This window comes from Hemicordylus capensis, chromosome 14, assembly GCF_027244095.1.
Source record: "Hemicordylus capensis ecotype Gifberg chromosome 14, rHemCap1.1.pri, whole genome shotgun sequence".
Lineage (NCBI taxonomy): Eukaryota > Metazoa > Chordata > Lepidosauria > Squamata > Cordylidae > Hemicordylus > Hemicordylus capensis.
In genome coordinates this window covers 16850464-16876386 of record NC_069670.1, presented here as the reverse complement: position 1 = coordinate 16876386, position 25923 = coordinate 16850464, and the positions used below count along the sequence as shown (strand labels likewise).

The 25923-nt window shown below is 52.4% G+C and overlaps 2 protein-coding genes across 6 annotated transcripts in view; one reads left to right on the top strand and one right to left on the bottom strand.

The window, feature by feature from the left end:
• The first annotated feature begins 329 nt into the window (after positions 1 to 329).
• KCNK7 (potassium two pore domain channel subfamily K member 7) lies at positions 330 to 12657 on the top strand. Its single transcript, XM_053278106.1, has 5 exons — positions 330 to 445; positions 1041 to 1117; positions 4347 to 4646; positions 9802 to 10197; positions 11474 to 12657. The coding sequence occupies exons 1-5, from the start codon at positions 330 to 332 to the stop codon at positions 11692 to 11694; spliced, it is 1110 nt and encodes a 369-aa protein (XP_053134081.1). The 3' UTR covers positions 11695 to 12657.
• Positions 12658 to 12660: 3 nt separating this feature from the next.
• The window catches only part of EHBP1L1 (EH domain binding protein 1 like 1), a 39448-nt gene continuing 26185 nt past the window's right edge, over positions 12661 to 25923 (bottom strand). For 3 of the 5 annotated variants that reach the window (XM_053278454.1, XM_053278455.1, XM_053278459.1), the window contains 9 exons: positions 24622 to 24670; positions 22935 to 24152; positions 20126 to 20189; positions 19854 to 19930; positions 17392 to 17512; positions 16552 to 16651; positions 14538 to 14611; positions 14296 to 14410; positions 12661 to 13381 (listed from right to left, as the gene is read on the bottom strand). In XM_053278454.1, the coding sequence (XP_053134429.1) occupies positions 13294 to 13381; positions 14296 to 14410; positions 14538 to 14611; positions 16552 to 16651; positions 17392 to 17512; positions 19854 to 19930; positions 20126 to 20189; positions 22935 to 24152; positions 24622 to 24670 (1906 nt within the window). In that variant the 3' untranslated portion in view covers positions 12661 to 13293. The remainder of the gene's footprint in view (positions 13382 to 14295; positions 14411 to 14537; positions 14612 to 16551; positions 16652 to 17391; positions 17513 to 19853; positions 19931 to 20125; positions 20190 to 22934; positions 24153 to 24621; positions 24671 to 25923) is intronic. The other 2 variants (XM_053278456.1, XM_053278458.1) reach the window with 2 other exon arrangements.

The following is a 25923-nucleotide window of genomic DNA, read 5'->3' as shown; positions in this document are numbered from 1 at the left end:
GTCCCGGGGGGAGTGTGGCACCGGGGTGTGTACGTCGCAGGCCAGAAGGAGGGAAGAGCCACCACTATTGTCCATGTAATTAACACTAACCACTAGGGAGCAGTCTTCCTCCCACTGTCCTTCACCTCTGCTGCAGTGGGTTGCGTGGGGGGTCCCGGGCTTTCCCACCCTGGCCAGATTGCCAACAGGCAGCTATCTTCTCTGTTCTCCGTTTGCCTCCTGAAACTCCTCCCCATCTTTACTGGGCCTCCCTGGCTCTCCCAGTTGGTTGCCGGGGCCCCGTGTGAGCACAGGGTCCCCGCAGAGATCCTCCCTTCCGATCCTTCCCAATGTCCCTCCTCCCCAAGCTCAGTAGCGCCGGCAGCGTCGTCTCCTGGGCACGCAAGAGGACCGAGGACAGTGAAGGCGGTCGCCGCAAGAACGAGGGCTCCACGGGCGGTCGCCGGTAGGGAAGAGCGTGGTGTGTCGCAAGTGTACGGATGTGGGAGCGAGGGAGGAGCAATGTGGGGAGGGGGCTGTTGTGCGGGGTCCTAGCGTGGCCCACGTGCCTGCCCGGTTTTTGTCTGTGATGGTGCAAGAGGAAGACGGAGCACGTGCAAGGCAGGGGGAGGGGGGGTACCCCTCGTGCAAACGTGAAATGCATGTGGCTGCCGCTCGCACTTTGATTGTGCACTTCTACTGTGTCCACTGTCCCCTACTTGAAATCCTTGTGTGTGCCAGGCCTCCCACACTCCACTCGCACGAGGGGGGCTGTCTGTGTCAAGCCCGGCCCAGTTTGGGATGGGCCTAACCTGTGAAAAACGAGACCAAATAAACCTCCAGTTGCTGCCTCCGTTCTTGTGGCTCGCTCGGTCCGTGCCGAAATCCCCCTTGTGGGGAATGAGAGAGAGAGAGAGAGACGCCGTCCTGAGCCTTAGGGTTGGAAGACGCAGGGGTTTTAAAACAAGGCTTGGCCTCATTCCACAACTGATCTGCGGTAGTTAGGGGCTTCTTCAACATGCTGCCCGCACCATCCTGAGATGTTAGACCCTGGTCACCAGCGACCTGGAATCAAATCAGATCAGATCTTTATTGTTACAGCCACCAATCAGGAATCAAACCAAACGAAACCAAACCTTTATTGTTAAGGTAAATTGACCAGCCGTAACAAGATAGAGACTTTAAACAACATAGAAATCAAGCAATAAAAATCACAACACATGAACACTGCATATATATGTTAAAAGAGCTCTAACTTCTCATTTAAGTTAACTGTACATAATGATAGTTTACTTCAATTCGTGTTGACACACCATTTTCGAATTCTGCAGGCCACTGTGCAAAACTCTGCAACTTTGCATGAAATATCCAAGTATTGACCAGAAAGGAGGAGCATAATCGAAAAATAATTAGTTCAGTTTAGATGATTGCTTGCTTGCTTGATTAAGTGTCGTCAAGTCGATGTTGACTCTTAGTGACCACATAGATTCTCTCCAGGATGATCTGTCTTCAGCTTGGCCTTTAAGGTCTCTCCAGCTTCCAAATACAAAGCAAGCCTCCAAATTAGCCACCCAGAGACATAAGTTTGGGCAGGGTATAAAATAAATAAATGCCACCCTCGTGTGATCTCACAGAGAGCTGCTGCACACTGTGAACTGGTAGCAACTGAAAGCTGTTCACGTGAGTTCTCGGAGTTCTGTGTAACTAGCAGGTGGAGCTAATGCTCTGCAGCAATTCTGTCGGATCTGGCAGCCACTCCCGACCTGGCTCGCTTCATCACGGCAGCCTGCCAGCTTCTCTCTGCTTCCCACATCTGTGTTGGCTGTGCAGTTTAGAAGCCGGTGGTGGCTTCTCCGTTTCACACCTGCGACTATCCAGGAAACAGATCCAGTGGTGCCCCAAAGTTAAAAGGTCAGAGCAGCAGGGGAAGCCCATTCTTCGTTAGGCATCCTCATGACAGCAATTAAAACTCAAGTGGCAACTGAGACAAAAGCTTTCAAGAGAGGTGAAAGCAACTTCCTTTTCTGGGCAGTGCTTGCTGGTGACGCACGACCGCTAGGAGAGGGTGCCAGGAATCTAAAAGCCTTGGGTTCAAATCTATGTGGCCTTAAGCAAGCCGCTTCCTTGCTTCATCTTGGTCCGCTCCCCTCCTTTGCAATGAGAGGGCAATAAGACTGACCTGCCTTACAGGGCTGTTGTAAGAAGACAATGGATGCAACTTGGACGAGAGCCAGCAGTGTGACACAGCTGCAAAAAACATGAATGCAATCTTAGACTGCAGTGAGAGAAATATAGTGCCCAGATCACGAGAAGTGATTGCTCCACTCTTATTATGTGCTGGTCAGAGCTCACTTGGGAAACTGGGTCCAGTTCTACATCCTGCATTTTAAGGTCGTTGATAAACTGGAAGGGGTTCAAAGGAGGGCAACCAGCTTCTGGTCAAGCGGATTTTATGGCCGTTGGAAACCATCAAACTCGCTGAGCTGGTTTCCCAGAGCTGAAAGTGGGACAAATGTTGGCATTGTGAGGAAACAGCCTTCTTTCAAACTGTGCTAAATGCTCCGAAAAGCTACTGTCCACCTACTTATACAAATATATAGTATTAAGAACATAGGAACATAGGAGGCTGCCATATACTGAATCACACCCTTGGTCCATCTAGCTCCGTCTTGTCTGCACAGACTGGCAGCAGCTTCTCCAAGGTGGCAGGCAGGAATCTCTCTCAGCCCTATCTTGGAGATGCTGCCAGGGAGGGAACTTGGAGCCTAGATGAGAGCAGCTCCATCCCCTTTAGGGGAATATCTTCCAGTGCTCACACTTCTAGTCTCCCATTCAAATGCAAACCAGGGCAGACCCTGCTTAGCTAAGGGGACAAGTCATGCTTGCTACCACAAGACCAGCTCTCCTCCTCCTCCTATTATTGGGGGCCATTCAGAGAACAGTTCTGTTTATCTCAGAAAAGAGCAGCTGGAGCAGGTTTGGGTGGAGAGAGGCCAAAGGGGCGAGGAATAGTGAGGATGAATCTGTCGCCCAGTGGCAGAGCATCTGTTTTGCATGGGGAAGGTCCCAGGTTCAATCCTGGGCAGCATCTCCACGCAGACCTTGGAGAGCCGCTGCCAGACCCTGGGGAGGACAGCTGGTCTTGTGACAGTGAGCATGAATAGTCCCCTTGCTAAGCAGGGCCCATCTTGGCTCCCATTTGGATGGGTAACTCCGTATGAGCACTGTAAGATATTCCCCCAAGGGATGGGGCAGCGGCTCGGTGGAAGAGCAGGTTATATTCCCCTTAGGAGATGGAGCTGCTCTGGGAAGAGAGCAGAAGGTTCCAAGTCCCCTCCCTGGCAGCATCTCCAAGGTAGGGCTGAGAGAGATTCCTGCCTGCAACCTTGGAGAAGCCGCTGCCAGTCTGTGTAGACAGTCCTGAGCTAGATGGACCAACGGTCTGACTCAGTATATGGCAGCTTCCTAGGTTCCTGTCTCCAGGGTGTTTTGAGGTGATTCAGAAGTGGGGGTGGGACCGGAAGCTGAGCTAAAATTTATACCCTCAGACAGAGGGGGGAAATGAAAGGTACCACTACCAACACAAGTCGAAGAGGATGCCAGCACTACTAATCTGGGGACACTCCAGATGGTTTCCTCCCAATCACAAAGTCTTTCCCAGCTGAAGAGGACAAGAAGAGCAGAGTTGGGCGGGGGGGGGCTTCCCCTCAGGCACCTCCCTCTATGGTCTTGTGTCCAGTCAGCATTAATTGTCCCCTTTGCTAAGCAGGGTCCACCCTGGCTTGCATCTGAATGGGAGGCTACATGTGTGAGCAGGGTCAGATTTGGCCTCTCTCTCTGGGAAGAGCAACTACCTGCTTGCGGCGCAGAAGGTCCCAAGTTCCCTCCCTGGCAGCATCTCCAAGAGAGGGCTGAGACTAGAGACCCCTGCCTGCACCCTTGGAGAAGCCGCTGCCAGTCTGGGTAGACAGTGTGGAGCGAGACGGACCAAGGGTCTGGGTAGAAGGCAGCTGCCTGTCTGTGTGTGTCCCTAATGGAAAATGCTCCCTGTGAGACTCTGATCCTTCAGGGCTGTACAGCGCCGAGCACCCAGCGGCGGTCGAAGCGGCCAGAAGCGAGCGGGGAGGGTTAACCGCTGCCGCCGCCGCCGCCCTGAGTCACTAGGGAGGAACCGCCTGCCTGCCTGCTTTGGGCTGGGGCCAGCACAGCCGCTCACCTGGGACAGGTGTGGCTGCTGCCGGCCGGGCAGACGTCGTCGCGAAGCCGCAGCAGCAGCAGCAGCAGCAGCAGCAGGCGGGTCCGGTGGTGGCCCCGTGGAGGAGCCAGGGGCGCAGCAGCCGGGATGGAGGTGCCGGCCGTGCCGCGGCGCTGGCGCTTCGGGCTGCTGCTGGGCGCCTACGGGCTCTTCCTCGTGCTGGGCGCCGCCGTCTTCTCGGCCCTCGAGGAGCCGCCCGAGCGAGCCCTGCAGGGCGCCCTGCACGCCGCCCGCGCCCGCCTGCTGGCCCAGCACGGCCAGTGCCTGTCCGAGGCGCAGCTGGCCGCCCTGCTGGAGCGCCTCCTCGACGCCGGCAGCTACGGCGTCTCCGGCCTGGGCAACGTCTCCGGCGACGAGAACTGGGAGTTCACCTCGGCCCTCTTCTTCGTCGCCAGCGTCCTCACCACCACAGGTAGCGTGTGCCGCCGGGCAGGGTGCGTGGGTGGCTGGGGTGCGGCGGGTCTCGCCTGGGCTGTGGCGGCTCTTTTGGGCGGCAGGCGGGAAGCCCACCGGTGAAGCGCGCCTCGACGGGCCTCAGCAGAGGCGGCTACGCATTGCCAGGGCGCAGAGCCCAGCCTCCGACCCAAGCGCGGCTGCGGAGGGAGCGGGGCATCATGTGTGGTGGGGCAAAAGCCCACAGGCGGCTGGCTTGCCGCCGTCCCAGGAGTCTAAAAGGGGGGGGGGGCACAGCTCTCGCCCACCCCTAAATGCGCTTCGTCCCTTCTGAGACCCCCCCACCCCCCCGCCTTGTTGTTGTGGCCTTGCTGGCCCGGCTAAGAAGGGCTTGGAAATTTGGCCTACAGGTGGCATTTCCAGGCCTTAGGAGACTCTCTCACCCGGTGTGAGCCAAACCCAGCCCCAAAGTCTGTCTTTCCCCCAAGAAACACTGAACGGGGGACAAGCTTTCTGCCTCCCCCCCCCCAAAAAAAGAGGTTTCCAACACCCTCACCAGCCCTGTTTCGGCACCCTGAATAGTATCGCTCAGGGATTGCCGTCGACCTCCCGAGATGGCGCTAGGAACAGAGGAAGCTGCCACGTACTGAGTCAGACCATTGGTCTATCTAGCTCAGTATTCTCTACTACACAGACTGGCAGCGGCTTCTCCAAGGTTGCAGGCAGGAGTCTCTCTCAGCCCTCTCTTGGAGATGCTGCCAGGGAGGGAATGTGGAACCTTCTGCTCTTCCCTTCCCAGAGCAGCACCATCCCCTAAGGGTAATATCTTACAGTGCTCACACTTCTAGTCTCCCATTCATATGCAACCAGGGTGGACCCTGCTTAGCTAAGGGGACAAGTCATGCTTGCTACCACCAGACCAGCTCTCCTTTCCTTGACTACAAGGAGTCAACCCCCACCATGCCCAGCCACTATGACGCTGTGTGATGTGAGTTGTAGTCAAACACCATCGGGGAAGCGGGGAACCCTTGAGCAACGCTAAAGCATCCGCCCCCCCCCATCTCCATCCGAGGAAAAATCCCACCTGCTCCAGTTCTCTGCACGAGAAGCCGCTGGTAGTTAATCCCTGCTAACTGAGCAAATAGACATCTTTTAAAAGTGGTGACAATCTTATATTTAGCACAGGGAGAGCAACTGGCCCCATCCAACCCCAGCACAGCATTCCTCCAGTGGCTGTTGCTGGGGTCTAGCTTATGTTTCTTTTTACATTGTGAGCCCTTTGGGGACAAGGGACCATCTTATTTATGTATTATTTATTTTTCTATGTAAACCGCCTTGAGAATTTTTGTTGAAGAATGGTATATAAATATCCATTGTCATTGTTATAGTTGTAGAGTAGGACACATTAGTGGGGCCGGGAAGGAAAGGTGGCAGCCTTCCTAAATGGGCCGTGGTAGAGATTGTCCAGACTGAACCCTGACAGGAGGTAAAGGTAAAGTGTGACATCAAGTCGATTTCAACTCCTGGCACCCACAGAGCCCTGTGGTTGTCTTTGATCGAATACAGGAGGGGTTGACCATGGCCTCCTCCCACACAGTATGAGCGGATGCCTTTCAGCATCTTCCTCTATCGCTGCTGCCCGATATAGTACCAGCGGGGATCCGAACCGGCAACCTTCTGCATGTTAGTCAAGCATTTACCCGCTGTGAGAGCAGAGCTGAATTGCCGACACCTCGGCCTCCCAAGCTCTCCACAAATAAACCAAGAGCTGTCAGGACTTTTCCCCCACACCCGTTCGGCAAACAGATCTTGGACAGCAAGTGCAGAATTGGGCTGACCGGCTGTGAAGGAGGCGCCGTGCCTGCTCTCTATTGACTGTGCTAATCGATACCCCGCCTCTCTGTTTGTTTATTTTAAAATATATCATGTGCAGTAATTTATATCCTGCCTGCCGGGACGTTCTAGGCAAGCGGCAACCCAGGCCAGCATAAATATACGCTCTACCACTGCACGCAACCTGAATGCCATGTTCCCGTGACACAAAGCCGGTTCAGTTCAGAGCTGCCCCGCTTTGCCTTGGCTGGCACAAATCCTGCCCGTCTGCGCTTCAGTGGCTGTGTCCATCAAGTGCCTTCTCACAAGCCGCTCTAACCAAGCATGTCTGGAACATTGTTGCATTGTCTTGGTGAAGGACAGAATGTGTGAGAGCAGGTCACTTTGCTTGAATGGTTAGGGCCTCACTCTTAGGAACATACGAGGCTGCCTCCTACTGAGTCAGACCCTTGGTCCATCTAGCTCAGGATTGTCTACACAGACTGGCAGCGGCTTCTCCAAGGCTGCAAGGCAGGAGTCTCTCTCAGCCCTATCTTGGAGATGCTGCCAGGGAGGGAACTTGGAACCTTCTGTATGCAGGCAGGCAGATGCTCTTCCCAGAGCGGCCCCATCCCCTATGGGGGATCTCTTGCAGTGCTCACTTGTCCCATTCAAATGCAAACCAGGGTGGACCCTGCTTAGTAAAGGGGACAATTCATGCTTGCTACCAAAAGCCACCTAATGGTGCAGCAGGGAAATGCTTGACTAACAAGCAGAAGGTTGCCGGTTCGAATTCCCACTGGTCCTGTACTGGGCAGCAGTGATATAGGAGGATGCTGAAAGTCATAATCTCACACTGTGAGGGAGGTGGCAATGGTCAACTCCTCCTGTATTCTACCAAAAGAAAACCACAGGGCTCTGTGGGCGCCAGGAGTCGAAATCAACTTGACAGCACACTTTACCTTACCTTTATTGTCTTTCGCGCAAAACAATGTGTCTTTATTCACGCTTGCTTTCTCCAAAGTATGTATGTGGTTGTTTTCTGCTGGCTGCCACAGGCAGGGCTCTCTTTCGCAAACGTATGTTATTCAGCCTGATGGCACCCATTATTAAAGTTTGTCCAGGCATGTTGTTCAGCCTTCCCAGAAGATACGAGCAAAAATGCATTTTAAAATGCACTACCAGTGGTGGCTGGTAGTTCCGTGTGTGTGTGTGTGTGTGTGTGTGTGCGCGTGTGTGTGTGCGTGTGTGCTAGGCAGAGCAGATGATGGGTGGGGCCACAGGTAGTGAGAGGTGGAGCCAGTTGTGGGCAGCTGTGGAGGTGTAGCCAGGACTAGGCAGGTGCCTTATCAATAACTAGCATAGTGTAGATTTGTAGCTAACGAGTGGGATCAAAATATACACACACACACACACACACACACACACACACACACACACACACACCCGACCTCAGTTGCTCATCAGCAGAGATACAGAGAAACGTGGAAAACCTCAGTTGCTTTAGAGCAGTGTTTCTCAACCACCGGTCCCTGGACCGCTGCCGGTCCCCGAAGGGTTGAGTGCCGGTCCCTGACTGGGAGTCAAACCCCCCCCCCCACTGAAATCAAGGCACTCACTTCCTCAATTTTGCACATGGCACGGAAGAGGAAGAGTATCACGGAGGCATGGGACCCTTCTTGTGCCTTGCCTCCACGTGCTGCTGAGATCTTCCTACAGCTATCTTATTCCCTATCTTTACAGCTTCAAACTGTATGCGATGCGGGGGCATGGAGGAAAAAGTATGGCAGTGGGCGCCACTTGAAGGGCTGCTGGTTCTTGCATGCTCATTGTTTGCAGCCAAAGGTTGGTTGATTGAAACCCAGCTGCCTGTTGTGATCGAGGCGCCTTGAGAGGGAACGCTGTTTCCCTCTTGCATCAGTGGGGCTTGCTTGTATGTTGTTTTCATTGGCCCCATGTAGCTTTTGAATTTTTCTAATGGCCCAACATCCCCTCTCCACTGAGTAATCACAAGCACCTCCACTCCAGACATACTGGAGACAAATTTGTTCACCCAGGCTTTTAGATTCAGGGGTTCTCAACCTTGGGTACCCAGACGTTGGTGGACTTCTACTCCCATAATCCCCAGCCATAATGGCCAAATGCCATTGTTGCTGGGGGTTATGGGAGTTTAACTGAGGGACCCAAGGTTAAGAACCCCTAATATTCAATGTTTGCAAAAGATTCCAAATTTAATTATTTTAATGCTTATATTATTTTCATTCTAAACTGCCCAGAGATGCAAGTTTTGGGCAGTATAGAAGTCTGATAGATAGACAGATAGATAGATAGACAGACTTGAAACCCCTTTACTAACTGCTGGTCCGGGAAACTGCACATGAAGAATGTAGCGGTCCTTGAAACTCTGCACGAAGAATTTAGCGGTCCTTGACTCCAAAAAGTTTGAGAAACACTGCTTTAGAGTGCTTCACAGGACTACAGTAGTGTGAAGATTTGTATCTAACATGGCAGGATCAAAACACAAGCGTGCTCACACGGGAAAAGAACCGTATAAGCCACAAGTAAAGCACAGACCAGCTACAAAACGCTGGTTCTGTGGAGGGTAAATGCATTCTGAAGTCACCAGGGCAGCTCTGTCTGCCCGATTATTTAAAAAACAAACTAACTAATTATAACAAACAACAAAAAAGAACTCAAGAGGCAGAGTGGTGCAGTGGTTAGTGTGCTGGACTAGACTGGGGAAATCCAAGTTCACATCCCCATTCAGTCATGAAACTCACTGGGTGATTGTGGCTGGGAACTTCTGACCTTCTGGGTCCCGTCTCCCTAAACAGCACCCCCCCAAATGAAGTGGGGGGTTCACTTAGGGAGAGGGGCTCCCTGAGTTTCAGGGCATAGTTTCCAAAGGCTGCCAAGGACAGCACTTTTTTTAGCCTACTTTCCCATAGGTTTATGAGTTCACCCGGCATTCTGTGTGAGTGTGTCCGTGTGTGTGTGTGTATACCCCCACCCCATCAACTTCGTGACACCTGGACTAATATGAATCAAACCGGGTACAGTTGTAGGGACACCTCAAAGGTGTCACCCACCCCAATCCAAGATGGCGGATGCATAAACTTTTGAGGCACAAGTGCACTAACTTGAGGACTGTCTAACCGATTTGGAACAGCCGTAGTGAGTGACACACAGGGACACCTCAGTGGTGCAGTTTGTAATGACAACAGAAGCTTGCATCCTGCAGTTTGAACACTGCCCCCGCCCCCAAGAGGTCACTTGACGCGCTCTGCTTTTTCGTGGCTTGTGGCTTGAAGGTTTTGGGTCGAGCCTCTTCCTCCAACAGCCTGTCTCTCCCTCGCCCACAGGTTATGGGCACACAGTGCCTCTTTCGAATTGGGGCAAGGTTTTCTGCATCCTGTACGCGCTGGTCGGCATCCCCATGACTTTACTGCTCCTGGCCTGCCTGCTTCAGAGTCTTCTGCCTCTTCTGAGCTACCGGCCTGTCCAGTACATCCATAGGCGCTGGGGCTTCCCACTCGGCCATGTGGCTTTGCTCCACGCCCTGGGTTTAGGCCTGGCCACCCTGGGACTCTTCATCCTGGTACCCGCCATCTGCTTCTGGGCGCTGGAGGGCAACTGGAACTTCCTGGAGTCGGTGTATTTCTGCTTCATCTCGCTCAGCACCATCGGCCTGGGAGACTACGTACCGCGTGGCAGTTCTCAGCCACCTCTGCACGAGCTCTATGAACTCAGCATCACCTGTAAGTAACCACCAGCAGGGGGAGCTGTGCCACAGGAGGGGGGGCTAGGTGTTCCGTGGGGGTGTGTATTTGGAGCAACTCTGCTACAGGAAGTGGGGTACAACACATGCTGTTTGGAAAGACAGTACTTTGTATCGGCTTCAGCCAATATGTCAGCTACGCCAGTTTCTGGAGGTAAATGATCTTAAAATGGTAGTACGTATGCTGGCGACCTCCAGGCTTGACTACTGCAATGCACTCAGTGTGGGGCTGCCTTTGTACATAATTCAGAAATGACAACTGGTACAGAATGCGGCAGCCAGGTTGGTTTCGGGGGCAACATGAAGGGGCCAAATAGAGTTGCCATGCCCACTCCCCACAAGGAATTCCTGGTTTCACCTGGATTTTAAGCATCTCACCCAGATTGCTTAGCCCACCTAGATTCACCCACATTTCAGCTTCCTTTCTTTCAAAAAAGCTAAGCTCTAACCCTTGTAGAAGTGGAGTTATTGAGAAAAATGTGCAGTCACTCCTCTGCTCAAAAATTATTTTCAAGCCAATTTACATACGCAAATTAGGCACCTGGTTTTGGAAAGCCAGAATAGGGCACCCCCATGACCCTATAACACTGATTCTGAAAGAACTGCACTGGCTGCCGATATGCTTCCAAGCAAAATAAGAAGTGCTGGTTATTACCTATCAAGCCCTGAACGGCTTAGGTCCAGGTTATTTAAGAGACCGCCTCCTTTGTCATGAACCCTGCTGCCTATTAAGATAATCTGGGGTGGACCAGTTATGGGTCATCTGGAGGCAACTCGGGGCCGGGTTTTCTCTGTGGCTGCTCCAGAGCAAGATTGCAGTGCGATCACCTCTTTTCCATCTCTAGGAAAAAAATCACAGTGAGCATTCGTCCCCCGAGATGGTACCAACCACCTCAGCTGGCTTATGAACTAAAGGAGGGACAATACAGTCAGAGATTGCTAGGACTGTGCCAGATTAATACCAAGGGCAACAGTGTGGAAACCATGTCCCACCTTTCGGAATGTAGGAAGCTGCCCGTTGAGTCAGACCATTGGTCTCACAAACCCATTATTGCCTACACTGACTGGCAGCGGCTCTCCAAGGTTTTGGGCAGGAGTCTTTCCCAGCCCTACCTGGAGATGCTGCCAGGAGTTGAACCTGGGACCTAGATGCTCTACCACTGGGTTATACCCTTTTCCAGGCATAGTAGAGAGATTAAAACACACATGCCCCTTCCTCGCCAACCACTCCTTTGTCTCTCTTTCTCCCACCCCAGGCTATCTACTGCTGGGACTACTGGCTATGCTTGTGGCCCTCGAGACAGCATACAAGCTACAGGAAGTCCGTGGTCTTTTCCGCTTTTTCGCCCCCGCCCACGACACGCCCCACACGGACGACGATGACCATCTGGAAATCCTGGACCAGGACCAGCTCGCCTTGACCACCATATCTGGAGGGACTTCTCACAACGAACCTGCGGAACAAGGTGCCACTTGACATCTCCCGGGGAGAGGCAATTCTCCCTCCAACACACACTAAGGGTGTTCTCACTCCCCACCAGTGGGCAGTTCCTAGATTCAGAGACAGGTTCTCAGCTAGGGGGAAAGCAGAGGCCCTGCAGAGTTGGGAAGCATCCTTTCTGAAAAGGAGGGGTGCTCCACATCACTTTTAACCAGGGTTAGTCCCTGTTTTCTAGGGCCTGGTTTTGGAAAATCAGTGGGTTGAATCCAAAGCAGCGTGTGCAGAAGGAAAAAGTAGCTGCTACTGCTGTTTCACAAGTGATTGTACAATAGAGTTGATGCAGCGCTAGGATAGAAAGGCTCTTATAGCAGTATTGTTTATCATCAAGTCAAAGAGCACCTTATGGGCTTTCCCTCTGCCCACCCCATGCCTGTGCCTCACACAGTTTCTCCTGACTCTTTAAGTTCTGCACGGGTTTTTCCCCTCTGTTCCTTCCTTCCCTTGCTTTTTGCCCTTCTTTCTCTCAGGTTTCTGCTTCCCTGTCCGGCCCTCTGCTCATGCAAACTTCCCCACCTCTATACTTCTAACAGTATGTAGCATTTCCTGTTGTTCTTCCTTCAAGGCTGAACTTTCACTTCCCTCCCAGAAGAGGTACTGTTGATTAACATTCCATTGCAGGCACCTTCTCCCCAAGCATGCAAACATTCCATGATGTAACAGTAGCTCAGCCAATGGCTACAAAGGAACTCAAAAGTGACAGGGTGTGTGTGCAGGAGAAGAAGGGAAAGAGATACTGTATTTACCTGAATACAAGACTAGGTCTCCCCCCTCCCAGTCCTTTGATGTTCAAATCCAGGGGGTCATCTTGAATTCAGAGTCCTTTTCCTTTTGAGTAAGTATAGGTATAACCTGTATTTAGCCTTTATTTTTTAAGGCGCTTGTCTTAAATTCAGAGTTGTCTTGTATTCTGGTAAATGCTTCACGAATTAGACTTCTCAAGCCTTGTGTCTTTTGATATATTTATTTCAAACTCTGGTACAAATTTAGTGCAAATAACCAGGGAGGGATTGGGTGGTGAAAAATAGAGAATACAACTTTTCCATGACCATGTCTGGCTGTAGGAGCGTTCAAGGCACTTTGTACCATCAGTAAGAACATTGATAATTAAAAAATAGAATAAAATAAAACACAGCCTCCATGAAAATGTAAAGATGGCAGGGAGAAGGCATCCGCTGAAACCCAAATATGAGCTCTCTCACTCACGCAAGCACACACAAATAAATAGAACCTAAGGCGGCTTTTTTGCCCTCTCCAGCTAGTGAGTCCATGGGCACTGCCCCTTTAAAAATGCCATCCCGAATCGGTTCTTGGGACGGCATGGAAATGGGGTACTAGAAGCCGTTCTGGACTCTCTGCACCCCACAATCTCTTTGGCACAAGTTACAAACAGAGGCAGCCTGCAAAGAATTGTGGGTAATAAGAGGCACAGGGGGGAAGTCAAAACTGGCATAGAAGGGGGCGCCCCTGTGAAGGCTGGGGGGCATCTGGGGAGGAAGAAGTGCTGGTGTTTGCTGGCCCCACCTAGTCATCATGGGGGGGGAGGGCAGGGAGAAGAGGCAAGAAGGCTCTCCTGTCTCAGCTGACACGACACTTTTCCTTGCGGCTGACCTTCTGGCGTCTCTGTCGGAGTCCCCGTTCTAGCCTGGCATCCTCTTCCAGAGCTCTGAGAGGGCCGAGACAGAGGTCGCAGCAAGGGAAGGGAGAACGGGAGGAGAGGCCACAGAAAAGCAGTGTTAGGTTTAGGCGATGTTGGCAGAAAGTCACCCCCCCAAATAATCTGAGGGGCTAATGTAACAGAGCAAGAACGCAGTGAGAGAGCAGCCTAGCAACACTCCCCACCGACCGACACTTTTCGAAGCCCTCCTGTATGCCAGGAAGCCCTAGAGTGCCACCCAAAAATATGTCCCCAAGGGCTGTGCAGCCTTTGGGGACGTATTTCTGGGTGGCACAGAGGGCTCCCTGGGAAAGGGGAGGGTGCCAAATTGCTACTGCATGTTAGAAAATTCCATTAGGCTGCTCTCGCACTTTCATAGGTACCAAGGAAGCTGCCATATACCGAGTCAGAACATTGGTCCATCTTGCTCAGTATTGTCTACTCAGACTGGCAGCGGCTTCTCCAAGGTTGCTGGCAGGAGTCTCTCTCAGCCCTCTCTTGGAGATGCTGCCGGGGAGGGAACTTGGAACCTGCACACAAGCAAGCAGGTACTCTTTCACTGAGCTACATCCCCATCCCCTAAGGCAGGCCTGCTCCTGAACTTGGGTAGGATGCGACTCCTACGCTGTTGAGGATCGCAAAAAACCACCCTTGCATGTCAACCAGTGAGCATATGCATTAAAAAACAAACCCAGGTCTGAGCACTCATTTCCTGGGAGGAACCTTCCCCCTTGGGCTCCAACCCTGCAGCGTCCCCTGTAAGAGGGACCCCCAGACGTTGTTGACTACGATCCTCATAATCCCTAGCCAAAGGCGGAGGATGCTGGGAGTCGTAGTCAACAACATCTGGGAATCCCCGTTACCGGGAACACGGACCCCTCCCCATGCTCTGCGCTCCAAAGACGGGGTAAAGACACACTCACATCCTCTCTTTAATATCCAAGTCTCTGACCAGCTCGTCCCTCTGGTTCACCAGCGACACCAGTTCTTCCAGGAGCAGCTGTTCACGTTGCTTCTGGGCTTCCGTTTTGAGCCAGTCTGGGGAGACGGGGTGTGTGTGGGAGATGGCCACGATTTCCCTTCCGGCCAGCCCACAGAGGGGGGCAGAAGCCACGCCCCCGTCCTCCCCCCCCGCCCACCTCCAGAGTCATTCCTCATCTCTCACCTTCAATGCTCATCATGGCTCTCAGCTCCCGGCTCAGCAACTCAAAGCGGCGCTCCAGGTCTTGCTCTTCGATCCTACAAGAAGAAGCAGAGGCAGCAAGGTTTGAGCCAGCAAAGCAAGGCCCAGAGACAGGAGCAGCAGCCCCGAGTTCTGGGGGACGTCCCACACAAGGAAAGGTCTGTTCTAGAAGGCTAGAGTTGCTCCTTCCTGTGCTTCAGGAAGCGTGGAATCATCAATGTCATAGGAAAAGACGAAGCTGCCATATACTGAGTCAGACCCTTGCTCCATCTAGCTCAGTATCATCTACACAGACTGGCAACAGCAGCTTCTCCAAGAGGGAAGGGTGTGGTAGCAAGCATGGTTTGTCCCCTTAGCTAAGCAGGGTCCGCCCTGGCTGCATATGAATGGGAGACTTGATGTGTGAGCACTGCAAGCGATTCCCCTCAGGGGATGGAGCCGCTCTGGGAAGAGCAGAAGGTTCCAAGTTCCCTCCCTGGCAGCATCTCCAAGATAGGGCTGAGAGAGACTCCTGCCTGCAACCTTGGAGAAGCCACTGCCAGTCTGTGTAGATGATACTGAGCTAGATGGACCAAGGGTCTGACTCAGTATATGGCAGCTTCCTATGTTCCTAAGGTTGCAGGCAGGAGTGTCTCTCTTGGCCCTATCTTGGAGATGCTCCCAGGGCGGGAACTTGGAACCTTCTGCACGCAAGCAGGCAGGGGCTCTTCCCAGAGTGGCCCCATCCCCTCAGGGGACTATCTTACAGCGCTCACATCTAGTCTCCCCTCCAAATGCAAACCAAGGCAGACCCTGCTTGGCAAAGGCAACAATTCATGCTCGGTAACACAAGACCAGCTCTCCCTTCTGCGCTGGACTCAAGAGGAGACGGAGCGGGGCCCTTTCTCAGAACATCCACACCTATAAGTTAGGCCTCCCTCCAAGGTGGCATCTTAGTGTCGGGGCAAACAGCAGCTGTGGGGGGAATTTTCAGCAAAGGGTGGAAATTGTTTGGGGAGGGGGAACTCCACATCAATGCTTTTCACTTAAGGTGGAGGTTGGCGCTCAGGGCCGGGTCACTCCGCACTCCGTAACTGGGCACGTGAACTGTCTCTAATGAAAAGTGTTCGTGGCTGTGAAAGGGTTCTCCGTGGTGCTGGCTCTGGGTTGGCCCGTTCACACGTGCAAGCCGCCCTTGATGCAGCACACGTCATAGCAACATAGGAAGCTGCCTTTTACCAGGTCGGCCCTTTGGCCCCTCTAGCTCAGCATTGTCTACACCAGTGTTTCTCAACCACCGGTCCGTGGACCAGTGCCGGTCCGCGAAGCGTTGGGTACCGGTCCATGAGGCATCACTAATAAAAAATACCCCTCACCCAAAAAAACCCCAATTTTGGGCCGGAGGGGGCCACTGGGGGCTCTCCAGAGCTCATTTCCAGGCAGCCCTTGCTGCTGGATAACATTCATTTCACTTCCTCAAAATGAACATTATCCAGCAGCGAGGACTGCCTGGAAATGAGCTCCGGAGAGCTGCCCACAATTGTTTTTTGGGGGGTGCCTGGGGGTGGAGGCGAGGGGAGCAACCCCCTTACTAACGGCTGGTCCAGGAAACTGTGCATGAATAATATACCGGTCCATGACTCCAAAAAAGTTGAGAAGCACTGGTCTACACTGACTGGCAGCGGCTTCTCCAAGGCTGCAGGGCGGGAGTCTCTCCCAGCCCTACCTGGAGATGCTGCCAGGGAGGGAATCCGGGGCCTTCTGTGTGCAAGCAGGCAGACTCTCTTCCACGGAGCTAGAGCCCCACCCCCCAAGAGGAATCAGTTGACACGTGTAGTCTCCCATTCGAATGCAAACCAGGGCACACCCTGCTTAGCAAAGGGGACACTGCATGCCTGCCACCACAAGACCAGCTCTCCTCCCACCACGAGGCCAAAAAAAAAGCAGGTAGAAAGCATTTGCCGAGCTGGGGTCACAGGACGCCCCTCCCTTTCCGCTCTTCCAGCCGCACACTCACAGCAGCTGCAGCTGGTCCTGCCGCCGGATCAGGGCATTCTTCTTATTCACAAGGGTGAACCATTCCTGGATGAGCTCCTCCTCCTTCAGCTTATCTGAGCCTGGAATGAACCAAGGAAGGGAGCAAGTGTGAGTCTCGCTTTCTAGCTTCCCTTTCCCAGCAAGCATTGTCTAACTAAGCTACACACCTAGCGGTGGTGAACACGGGAAGTTGCTGTCTGCTGAGTCAGACCCTTGGTCCATCTAGCACAGTATCGTCTGCTCTGACCAGCAGCAACTCTCCAAGGTTTCAGGCTCAGGAGTCTTTCCCAGCCCTATCTGGGGATGCTGCCAGGGATTGAGACCCCCCTTCATGCCAGATTTATAGTATATAAATCTAATAAATAAATAAGCAGATCCTCTACCACTTATGCTCCCGATGAACATGCCAAGCTGCCTTCTAGTGAGTCAGAGAAGGGCCACCAAGACCCAAAGACAGGGCTGCACAACCTTGGCCCTCCAGCTGCCGTTCGACTCCGACTCCCACCATTCCTCAACCACAGTGTCCAACAGTCAGGGATGACTGGCGTTGTAGTCCAAAAGCTCACTCAACTCCACCTTGCAGATAATCTCCCTGTGCAATGCCACATTCTGTCAGCAGGTGGCACCAGAAGGCTGCACGGGCCAAGTGAAAACCAGAGAGGGTATTTTAGGTGCTTGGCCCAGAATGCTTCTAAGGAAATCCTCTGCCTGTTTTCATCACCTCTCTGTCTTGGCCTGATCCCAAGGACCCTCTTCCACAATCTCCCATTCTCTTAAGCTTTAAGTGGATCCACTTCTGGGTCCAGAAGCGTCTTCCTACCGGATTCCATGAGCCCTCGCAGGTCCTTTTCCACCACGGCTGCCCGTCCGTCGATCTGCTTCTGTTCAGCCTCCAGCTCCCGGAGTTCAGCCACAACATACTGGCTGGTGTCCTGGAATTTCTAGTGGGAAGGCAGAATGTGTGTCAGAACTGGCATCCAGGCTTGGGGCCTTTAAGGTCAATATGGAACGGAGGAAAAGCTAGGCAGCTGTTTTGCAAAAAACTTCTCTGGAAAACCTGAATGCTGGTGTGAGATGCGTAGAAGGCAGGACTCAACCTGGTTTTAATTCTGCTCTTCCAACAAAAGTGTTGCCTTGTGGCTAAGGAGCAATGCTTAGATCTGGGAGCCCTACATTTCCAGTCCTACCTCTGCCACAGCCTGACTCAGTATCCTCGGGCATGCTTCTTTTCCTTCCCAACAAGGTTGTTATGAAGGAAAGAAACGACCATCTAGTACTCTCCCAATTAAAAGAGTTGCACAGACAGTAGGAGGAATTAATACATTCTCATTGCAACATTATTTTTCTTCTGTGCACAAAGTGAGGAGATGTCCTTGCAGGATTAGGGCTTTCTGTGCAAAAGCTGATTGAGCAAAGGAGGCACAGGGAGGGAGAGCAAATCTGTATAAATAAATGTAGCTGCCCTTATGTTGTGTCAAACCACTGCGCCATCCAGACCAGGATTGCCGACTTGTGACTGGCAGCAGCTTCCTCGGCTCTGCTACCTGAGCTCCTTCAGCTGGAAATGTCAAGGATTAAGTCAAAGGCCGCCTGTATGCACAGCACGCACTCTTTCTCTGAGCGGTGGCCTTTCCCTTGTATGGGGCAGAGAGAAACAGGAGAACAGGGGGTGGGGAGAGATTGGGAACTGCACAGAAGACCTGCCGGCTCTCACAGCCTCTTAAAAATTTACCACCTCGCCCAATCTTGGATTACCCGTACATTTTCCAGCATAGTCATGAGATCTAGAAACCTGTCTTAAAGCTAAAGGCCATTTTGCACCACCATTCTGCCCGTGGCCAAGCACTGGAACATAGGAAGCTGCCTTATACCGAGTCAGACCACTGGTCCATCCAGCTCAGTATCATCTACACTGACTGGCAGCGGCTCTCCAAGATTACAGGCAGGAGTCGCTCCCAGTCCTGCTTAGAGCAGATGATCTTCCACTGAGCTATGGCCCCATCTCCGAAAGGGAATATCTTACAGCAGTTGCATGTAAGTCCTGTGTTCTTTTCAAGTAAATGCAAGTATCAATTGAATTTAACCTCTATTTTGAAGGGAGTCTTAAATTCAGAGTCGGCTTCAGTTCTGGTATTTGGTTACAATAAGTGATGCCCTCTATTGACAGTTGCCTTGTAAGTAATGAAGGGGGCTGTTTACCTGGCTTTCTGTTTACAGGCTTAATTTTGACAAAGCGTTGGGGTTTCCAAAAACAAATAAATGATCCAATGATCAGGGTCCCACAGGCAAAGGTTCTACCCAATCAAATTAAAGCAGAAGACACACTGAAGGTGGAGGCTTTGGCCAATCAATTTAAAGGCGACAGCAGGGCTAGGATTGGCTGGGCCAACTTCAAAGTCCTGAGGAACTTATAAATAAAGACTCCAAGTGGGCTGGAGGACCAGACTGAAGACTTGTGCCTGAGAGAGCAGACAAGGCCCTGGCCAGCAGCTGGATAGCTACATGCCAAGGCTATCTGTCTCAACAGCCAATCAGAAGCTAGTGAAAGTAGGGCAAAGTCCCTATTATTTTGAGGCTTGGGTCAACAAGGTGCCTCTGTTATGTGACTGGAGAAGGTAAATCTGGGCCAGGGTTTTAATCAGGCCAGTGATTAGGACCAGTGTTCCCTCTAATAGGGATTCCCAGATGTTGATTACAACTCCCATCATCCACAAGCAAAAGTCATTGCAGCTGGGGATTCTGGAAGTTGTAGCCCACAACATCTGGGAATTGCTGTTAGAGGGCACACTGCTTAGGACTAATCCCAGCCTAAACAGACAAACCCTTTACACCTTTAAGATGATATATTTGTACACTGCCTAGAGATGTCTATATCAGGCGGTACAGAAATATGATAATAAATAAATAAATATTTACCTGGTTGTTGGTGTGTGTGTGTGTGTGTGTGTGTGTATTTTTGAATTAATACATTTAATTATTCACTTAATAAAGAATACTCTAAATGGATGAAATTCATCAAGGTGATGAAGTGTCTGAGAAGTACTGATTATGCCACTGGGTATTAGTGGAGCAAGCCATCACAGAGGGGATGAATTCCCCACTGTTTATGCCTATTATTTGGTAGAGTGCCTTTGAACATGGAGGTTCAACTTTTCATCTCCCACATGAAACAAATCTTGCTGCAACAGGATTCGAAGCTAGTGATCCTTGTCCATCTTATTAAAAAATATTCATGTACCGCTTTCCAACCAAAAGGTTCTCAAAGTGCTTTGCAAATCTTACTGGAGCCTCGTCTTCATTGGCACTTTTCTTGATGCCGGAATCCTGGGGCAGTTCCTGGGAGGTAGTAGTTGGAGGAGCTGTGATTGAAAGAGCAGGAAGGGTATCAGGCCATGTTAACCACAGGGGTCTGGGAAGTGGGAGGAGGAGTTGGGAAGGGTCTAGGATTGGACCTGCCCCTTTTGCAGAGGACCTTTAGATGGCTTGGGGTACAGAAAAGCCAGCACCCACAGCCCCTCTAAGTTCTAGCCTTACCTGCAAGAATCAAGACTCACCTGGGTGCTGCTGCGCCTTCGGCGTAACCTGTCGGGGTTTTGAGCCTTCGTCACAAACATCATCCTGTGGGAGGAGAGAGGAAAATGGGTCACCACATCGCAACAAAACAAAACATAGCCATGTCATGTGTACCTTAGAACAAATCTTGGACTACATCAAACTACTGCATTTACAACAACAGGGAAATCTTACCAAGAGGTGAGTCACCAACGAGTTTTCATCCATACATTTAAACAAAAGAAACCTACTGTTTCCCCTTTCTATTGCCACAAAAACAGCAAACCCATCAGAACCAGAAACCACGCAAGAACTCAAGCTTTCTGTTTCAAAGAGGCTGGCTGACAATGCTTGGCATTCCTTGAGCCCAAACCATCCAGCTTTGGCAGGTGGTGTGCATGTGTGAGTGTGTCTGTGTGAGCGACCTGTCCCTGTCAGTTGCAAATGTAGAGAGAAGAAAGGCGAAGGAGGAGGAGAGGCAGCTGGAGCAACTGGGCTCACTAGCCCAGCGATGTAGTTGCCAGTTCAGAAGTGCAGAAGGCTCTCTCCAGGACAGCCCCCAAGGCCATGGCCATGCCCACCCCGACAGCCAGAGGAGCCAAGCAGTACCGGGGCTCCGTCCCAGCGCATTCCCACCTCCGCGACACCCCTGCACTAGCACCCCTGTGGATTTTCCTTCTGGCCAGAGCGTAACTAAACATTCCGTTAGTGACAGCTTCCAGATGTGCAGCCCTGTTAGCTTGCCACAGCAAAAATGACAAGAGTCCTGTGTGGCACTTTAAACAACCAACACATTTTAGTACTTCCAATTCTGCTTTCTCCGAAGCCTTTCTCCAATCCCTTCGTCCCCATGCCTTATTTGCAGGAGCTCCCAGCCTTGGGTCCCCAGATGTTCCTGGACTACAACTCCCATCATCCCCTGCCAAAGGCCACCGTGGGTGGAGATGATGGGAGTTGTAGTCCGATGACATCCGGGGACCTAATGTTGGGATGCCCTTCTAATGAAGCTTATAATGAACCCACGTAACCACAGTAACGGTATATTCGTCTTCTTTACCCCGCCTTCATTTCCTTCCTCTGAGGTTTCCCTTGTGCCAATATCTAGCCTGGTGGCTCCCAACCTGGGTTCCTCCAGATGTTGCTGAACTACAACTCCCATCACCCCCCCAGTAAACTGTAGCTGGGAATGATGGGAGTCATAGTTCAGCACCACCTGGAGGAACCCTGGTTTGGAGGGAACCACTGATCTAGAACAGTGTTTCTCAACCACCGGTCCGTGGACCAGTGCCGGTCCGCGAAGCGTTGGGTACCGGTCCATGAGGCATCACTAATAAAAAATACCCCTCACCCAAAAAAACCCCAATTTTGGGCCGGAGGGGGCCACTGGGGGCTCTCCAGAGCTCATTTCCAGGCAGCCCTTGCTGCTGGATAACATTCATTTCACTTCCTCAAAATGAACATTATCCAGCAGCGAGGACTGCCTGGAAATGAGCTCCGGAGAGCTGCCCACAATTGTTTTTTGGGGGGTGCCTGGGGGTGGAGGCGAGGGGAGCAACCCCCTTACTAACTGCTGGTCCAGGAAACTGTGCATGAATAATATACCGGTCCATGACTCCAAAAAAGTTGAGAAGCACTGATCTAGAATGTAAGCTCCTTGGGGCAGAGACTGCCCTCTCAGTCCTGGCAAAGTGCCCTGTACATGGGTGGTGCTAAATAAATAAATAATAGCCTAACATTCCATGGACTGAAGCCCACTTTCTTAGGTGCCTATTTCCCTATATCTGGCTGTTGTGCTTGGGGATGATGGGAGTTGTAGTCCAACCACATCTGGAGACCCTTATACTAGAAGACCTCCAAGGTCCCTTCCAACTCAAAAACCCTACAATTCTTCTATCTAACGGGGGTAGGGCAACTTTGGCTCTCCGGCTACTCCTGGACTACAACTCCCATCATCCACAGCCACAATATACCACAGCTGGGGATGATGGGAGTTGTAGTTCAACAAAAGGCTGGAGTACCAAGGTTGCCTCCCCCTGCTCTATACCCTGAATTCAAAAAAGAAAGAAGGGCATGTTTGGGGTGTCCATGCAGGCATGCAGTGGTGTTGCTTAAAAAGAGAGCTGGTTATTTCATCGGGATAACTTAAACCAGAGGCCCCTAAAACACAACATTTGAGCTGCCCTTTTGCGATTCAAAGACTCCTCTCCGTTCAACCTGGGGCTGGGGCAAATGCTCATCCAAAAGCAAGGAAGAGGCATCCCAAAAGGGACCCGGAATATAGACACAGCCAGGCCTGGCGCCAAAGCGTGACCCCAAAAGCCGGAGACGGGGTTAGAGGGGGACCAAAAGCTGTACAGAGCAAGCCGGAAGGGAGGCGACAACGTTGATCAAAATGTACGGTCAATTCCCCCTCCTCCCCAGCACACCCCCCCAGGCCGAAGCAGGCAATCCACACTCCTCTCGCAGTGCTCCGGTGGGGCTGAAAGCAAAGAAGTCCAGCGTTCAAAAGCGTCCGCCCAACTGGGCCGAATGGGACGCAAGAGACAGGCTGGGTTTCAAGCATGCTGGGAAGCCATGCCCCCTGGGTCTGAATGCTTGAGGGTTAGCTGTGATGACCAGAAATGCAACTCTGCACATGCTCAGGAGCACTCTCTCTTTGTGGTTTCCGGGGACGAAAAGGGAAAAACAGACACTGAAGAGGAGCCCTCTGGACCGAAGCTGAGCTGACGCCCGGCATCACGTCTCCAAGGGAAGTTTATCGGGATGATTCCCAATGGCACACTGGGAGACCGGCGACTCCGGGCCACTCACCATGGCAAGTCTTTGGGCTGGGTCCTCCAACGGACCACCGGCATCCCCTTCGTCCATCGACAGGGATTCGCTCTTGAGCCGCGAGCGTCGCTTTTTCACCAGGTCAGCATCGCGCACATGAGCGAAGGTGGACTTGCTGGCGTGGGATCGTGGTGGGGCGACGGGCCCCTGGCTGCCCGTGGAGAGCGTGCGCTGCAGGCCGCGCTCGGGACCACTCCGGGAGGCAAGCCGCTTCAGCCGTGGAGGGGGGACCAGTGGCTCGCTGTTGCTGGCCGAGGGTTTCCCGTCAGGCCTTGCAGCTTCTGCTCCGGGGCTCCTGGGAGCCTCCGGTTCGGCCCGCTGAATCGACTCGCCAAGCATCGAGGCTTCGGCCCCGGAGTCCCCACGGGCAGAGAGCTCTCCCTCCCGCTCGGCGCTTGGCTCCGTCACGGTGCCATTGACCATTGATTTCCCACCAGGCCTTGGGGCCTCCGTCCCAGAATCCAGTTGGGTCAGAAACCCTGCGCCGGGTGCTGTGGCTGAACTGGCCACGGCGCCGTTAAGAAGTGCTTTCCCGTCGGGCGTCAAGGTCTCCGCCGCGGCATCCCTGAGGAACGACTGCAGGCTCGGAGAAATCTCCGCCACGGCCTTCCCACCAGCCTCGGGGCTTTCTGCTTTAGTATCGTCCACAGCTTTGGAGGGCTCCGGCTTGGGTTCTTCAACAGAAGGGGCGCCGTTGACCATTGGCTCACTTGCACGCTCCACAGCTTGGAAGGACTCCGTATCCCTGGCTTCCCTGTCCCCCAAGGGGGCTTCGTTCCCAGAATCCTTTGCAACACCGGCCTTTGCCTCACTCTCGGCAGACTCTGGAGTAGCGTCCTCCGCCTCTGGTTCCTGGTCCACCCCTGCCACGCTGCCGGAGGCCCTTCTCATCCCAGAATCCTCAGCGTCCTGCCTCCCAGGATGCTCTACTTGGCAGGCGGCACTTTGGAGGTGCTGGGAGTAGAACATGGCGGGGTCAATGGAGCCAGAGGCGTCCGTGTCGAATTTGCCCACCTTGTAGGTGGTCTGGTTGCTGTGGCCTGCCAGCTGCACCACGTTCAGCTCCTGCCCCGTGAAAAAGGCCCGGATTTGGCACAGGTACGTCATGACAATCAGCCGATCGGGCACTGTCAAGAACACCATGTCGGCCGGATCCATCACCCGGGAGATTCCCAGCGAGGCAAAACCATCAAAGGCCTGATTGCAGGAGGAGAGAAAGCAGGAGAAATTCAGATTCAAATTTTTCTTGTTAAAACTCCTCTCGGTGGAACATTATTTCCTGACATCAGTTCCTCCTCCATGACACTTTGCAATGGGGCAAAAGAGCTTCCCCTTGACACTGTGCGACCCTCGCGACAAAATGACCCATTTTACAGATGGAAGGGCTGAGGGTGAGCAAGAGAAAAAGAAACAGGCCTCTCACAGTCCAACCCTGCCCTGCAACCACTTGGCCATCCCATCTCTGCATCTCTTTCACGGGGTTATTTATTCTCCAAACACTCCTGTGAGCTAGCAGAGGTTGAGTGACACGCCCAAGGACACCCAGAGAGTCTGTGTCAGAGCAAAGGATACAGACCTCCCACTGGCAAGGCCCCATCCCAGAGCATTCCTAGCAGGCACCACCAAACAAGAGGCCACCCCAAAGAGCTTGGAGCGACCGACTCACCAGTTTGTTGTTCTGCTTGATATCGAGGGGATCCAGAGCTTCATAGTTGCTGAGGATGGGAGGGGAGAAACATCAGTTCCATCAATGGGCTTTGCCTGCACCTACCCTCGATCCCAAGACACTTCACCACCAGAAGAATCCTCCACACTCTGCTGCATCACTTCACCCTCCTCCTTCAGAATTTTGCTGACACCAGACTTTTGCTCAGCCCCTGCAGATCTCTCTCGCTCCCACTGCCTGCCATTTTGATCCCTCACTCTGCAGTGGCCTCCACTTCTCCATTTATCTATCTATTTATTTGATTTCTATCCTGCCCTTCCAGAAATGGCTCAGTGCGGTTTACACAGAAAAAGAGTTCTTGCCTTCCCTCTTTGACCCTGAAATCCACTGAAATCTCCCCTCCCAGATTTAGGCTAGGCATTTGGAGGAATTTTCTAACTGTAAGAGCTCTTGGACAGTGGAACAGCCTGCCTCATGAGGAGTGGGCTATCTCTCTGGGTTTTCAGAGAGAGGTTGGATAGTCATCGGTCAGGGATGCTGGAGCAGATTCCTGTAATGAGCAGGGGGTGGTCTAGAAGACCTCCAGGGGGCCTTCTATGCCAGGGCACCCTCAACTTCGGCCCTCCTGCAGATGTTGGCCTACAGCTCCCATAACCCCTGGCTATTGGCCACTGTGGCTAGGGATTATGGGAGTTGTAGTCCAAAATTAGCAGGGCAGGGACCTAAGTTGAGCAGGCCTGATCTATGCCAATGATAGCCAGATCCAGGATGCACAGTCTGTGTCTTTAACCAGAGTTTGGAAGCTGTGAGACCAAGTTGAACGAAAACAAAATCCAGATAAGCTGGAGGCAATGCTAGTGGGAAAATCTGTGTGTCATGGAGGGGATTTTACCATAGTTATAGGATCTGTGGGTGGCTTTGAATAATTCACCTATATTTGTTTGATTTATATAGAATTATTGGTGTTTGGTCACAATAAGGCTTTGCCTCTAAGCATTTTGAACAAGCTTAGGCATTTGGGTGGCATCCAAAAACTGTCCAATGAGAAGGGTCCTACAGGTAAAGGTTCTGTCCAATCAAATGAAAGCAGAAGGCACTCTGCAGGTCAAGCTTTCGGCCAATCAGTTCAAAAGGCGACTCTGGGCTAGGATTGGCTGGGGCTATGTCAGCATTCTGGGAAATGGGAGCATAAATAGATGGTCCAGCCAGGCTCACAGGGAGAGTCTGCTGGGGTGCCAGAAGGAGAGCTCTGAAGGAAGAAGAGCTGAAAAGAAGGAAGAAGGCAGCCCAGAGGAAAGGGCA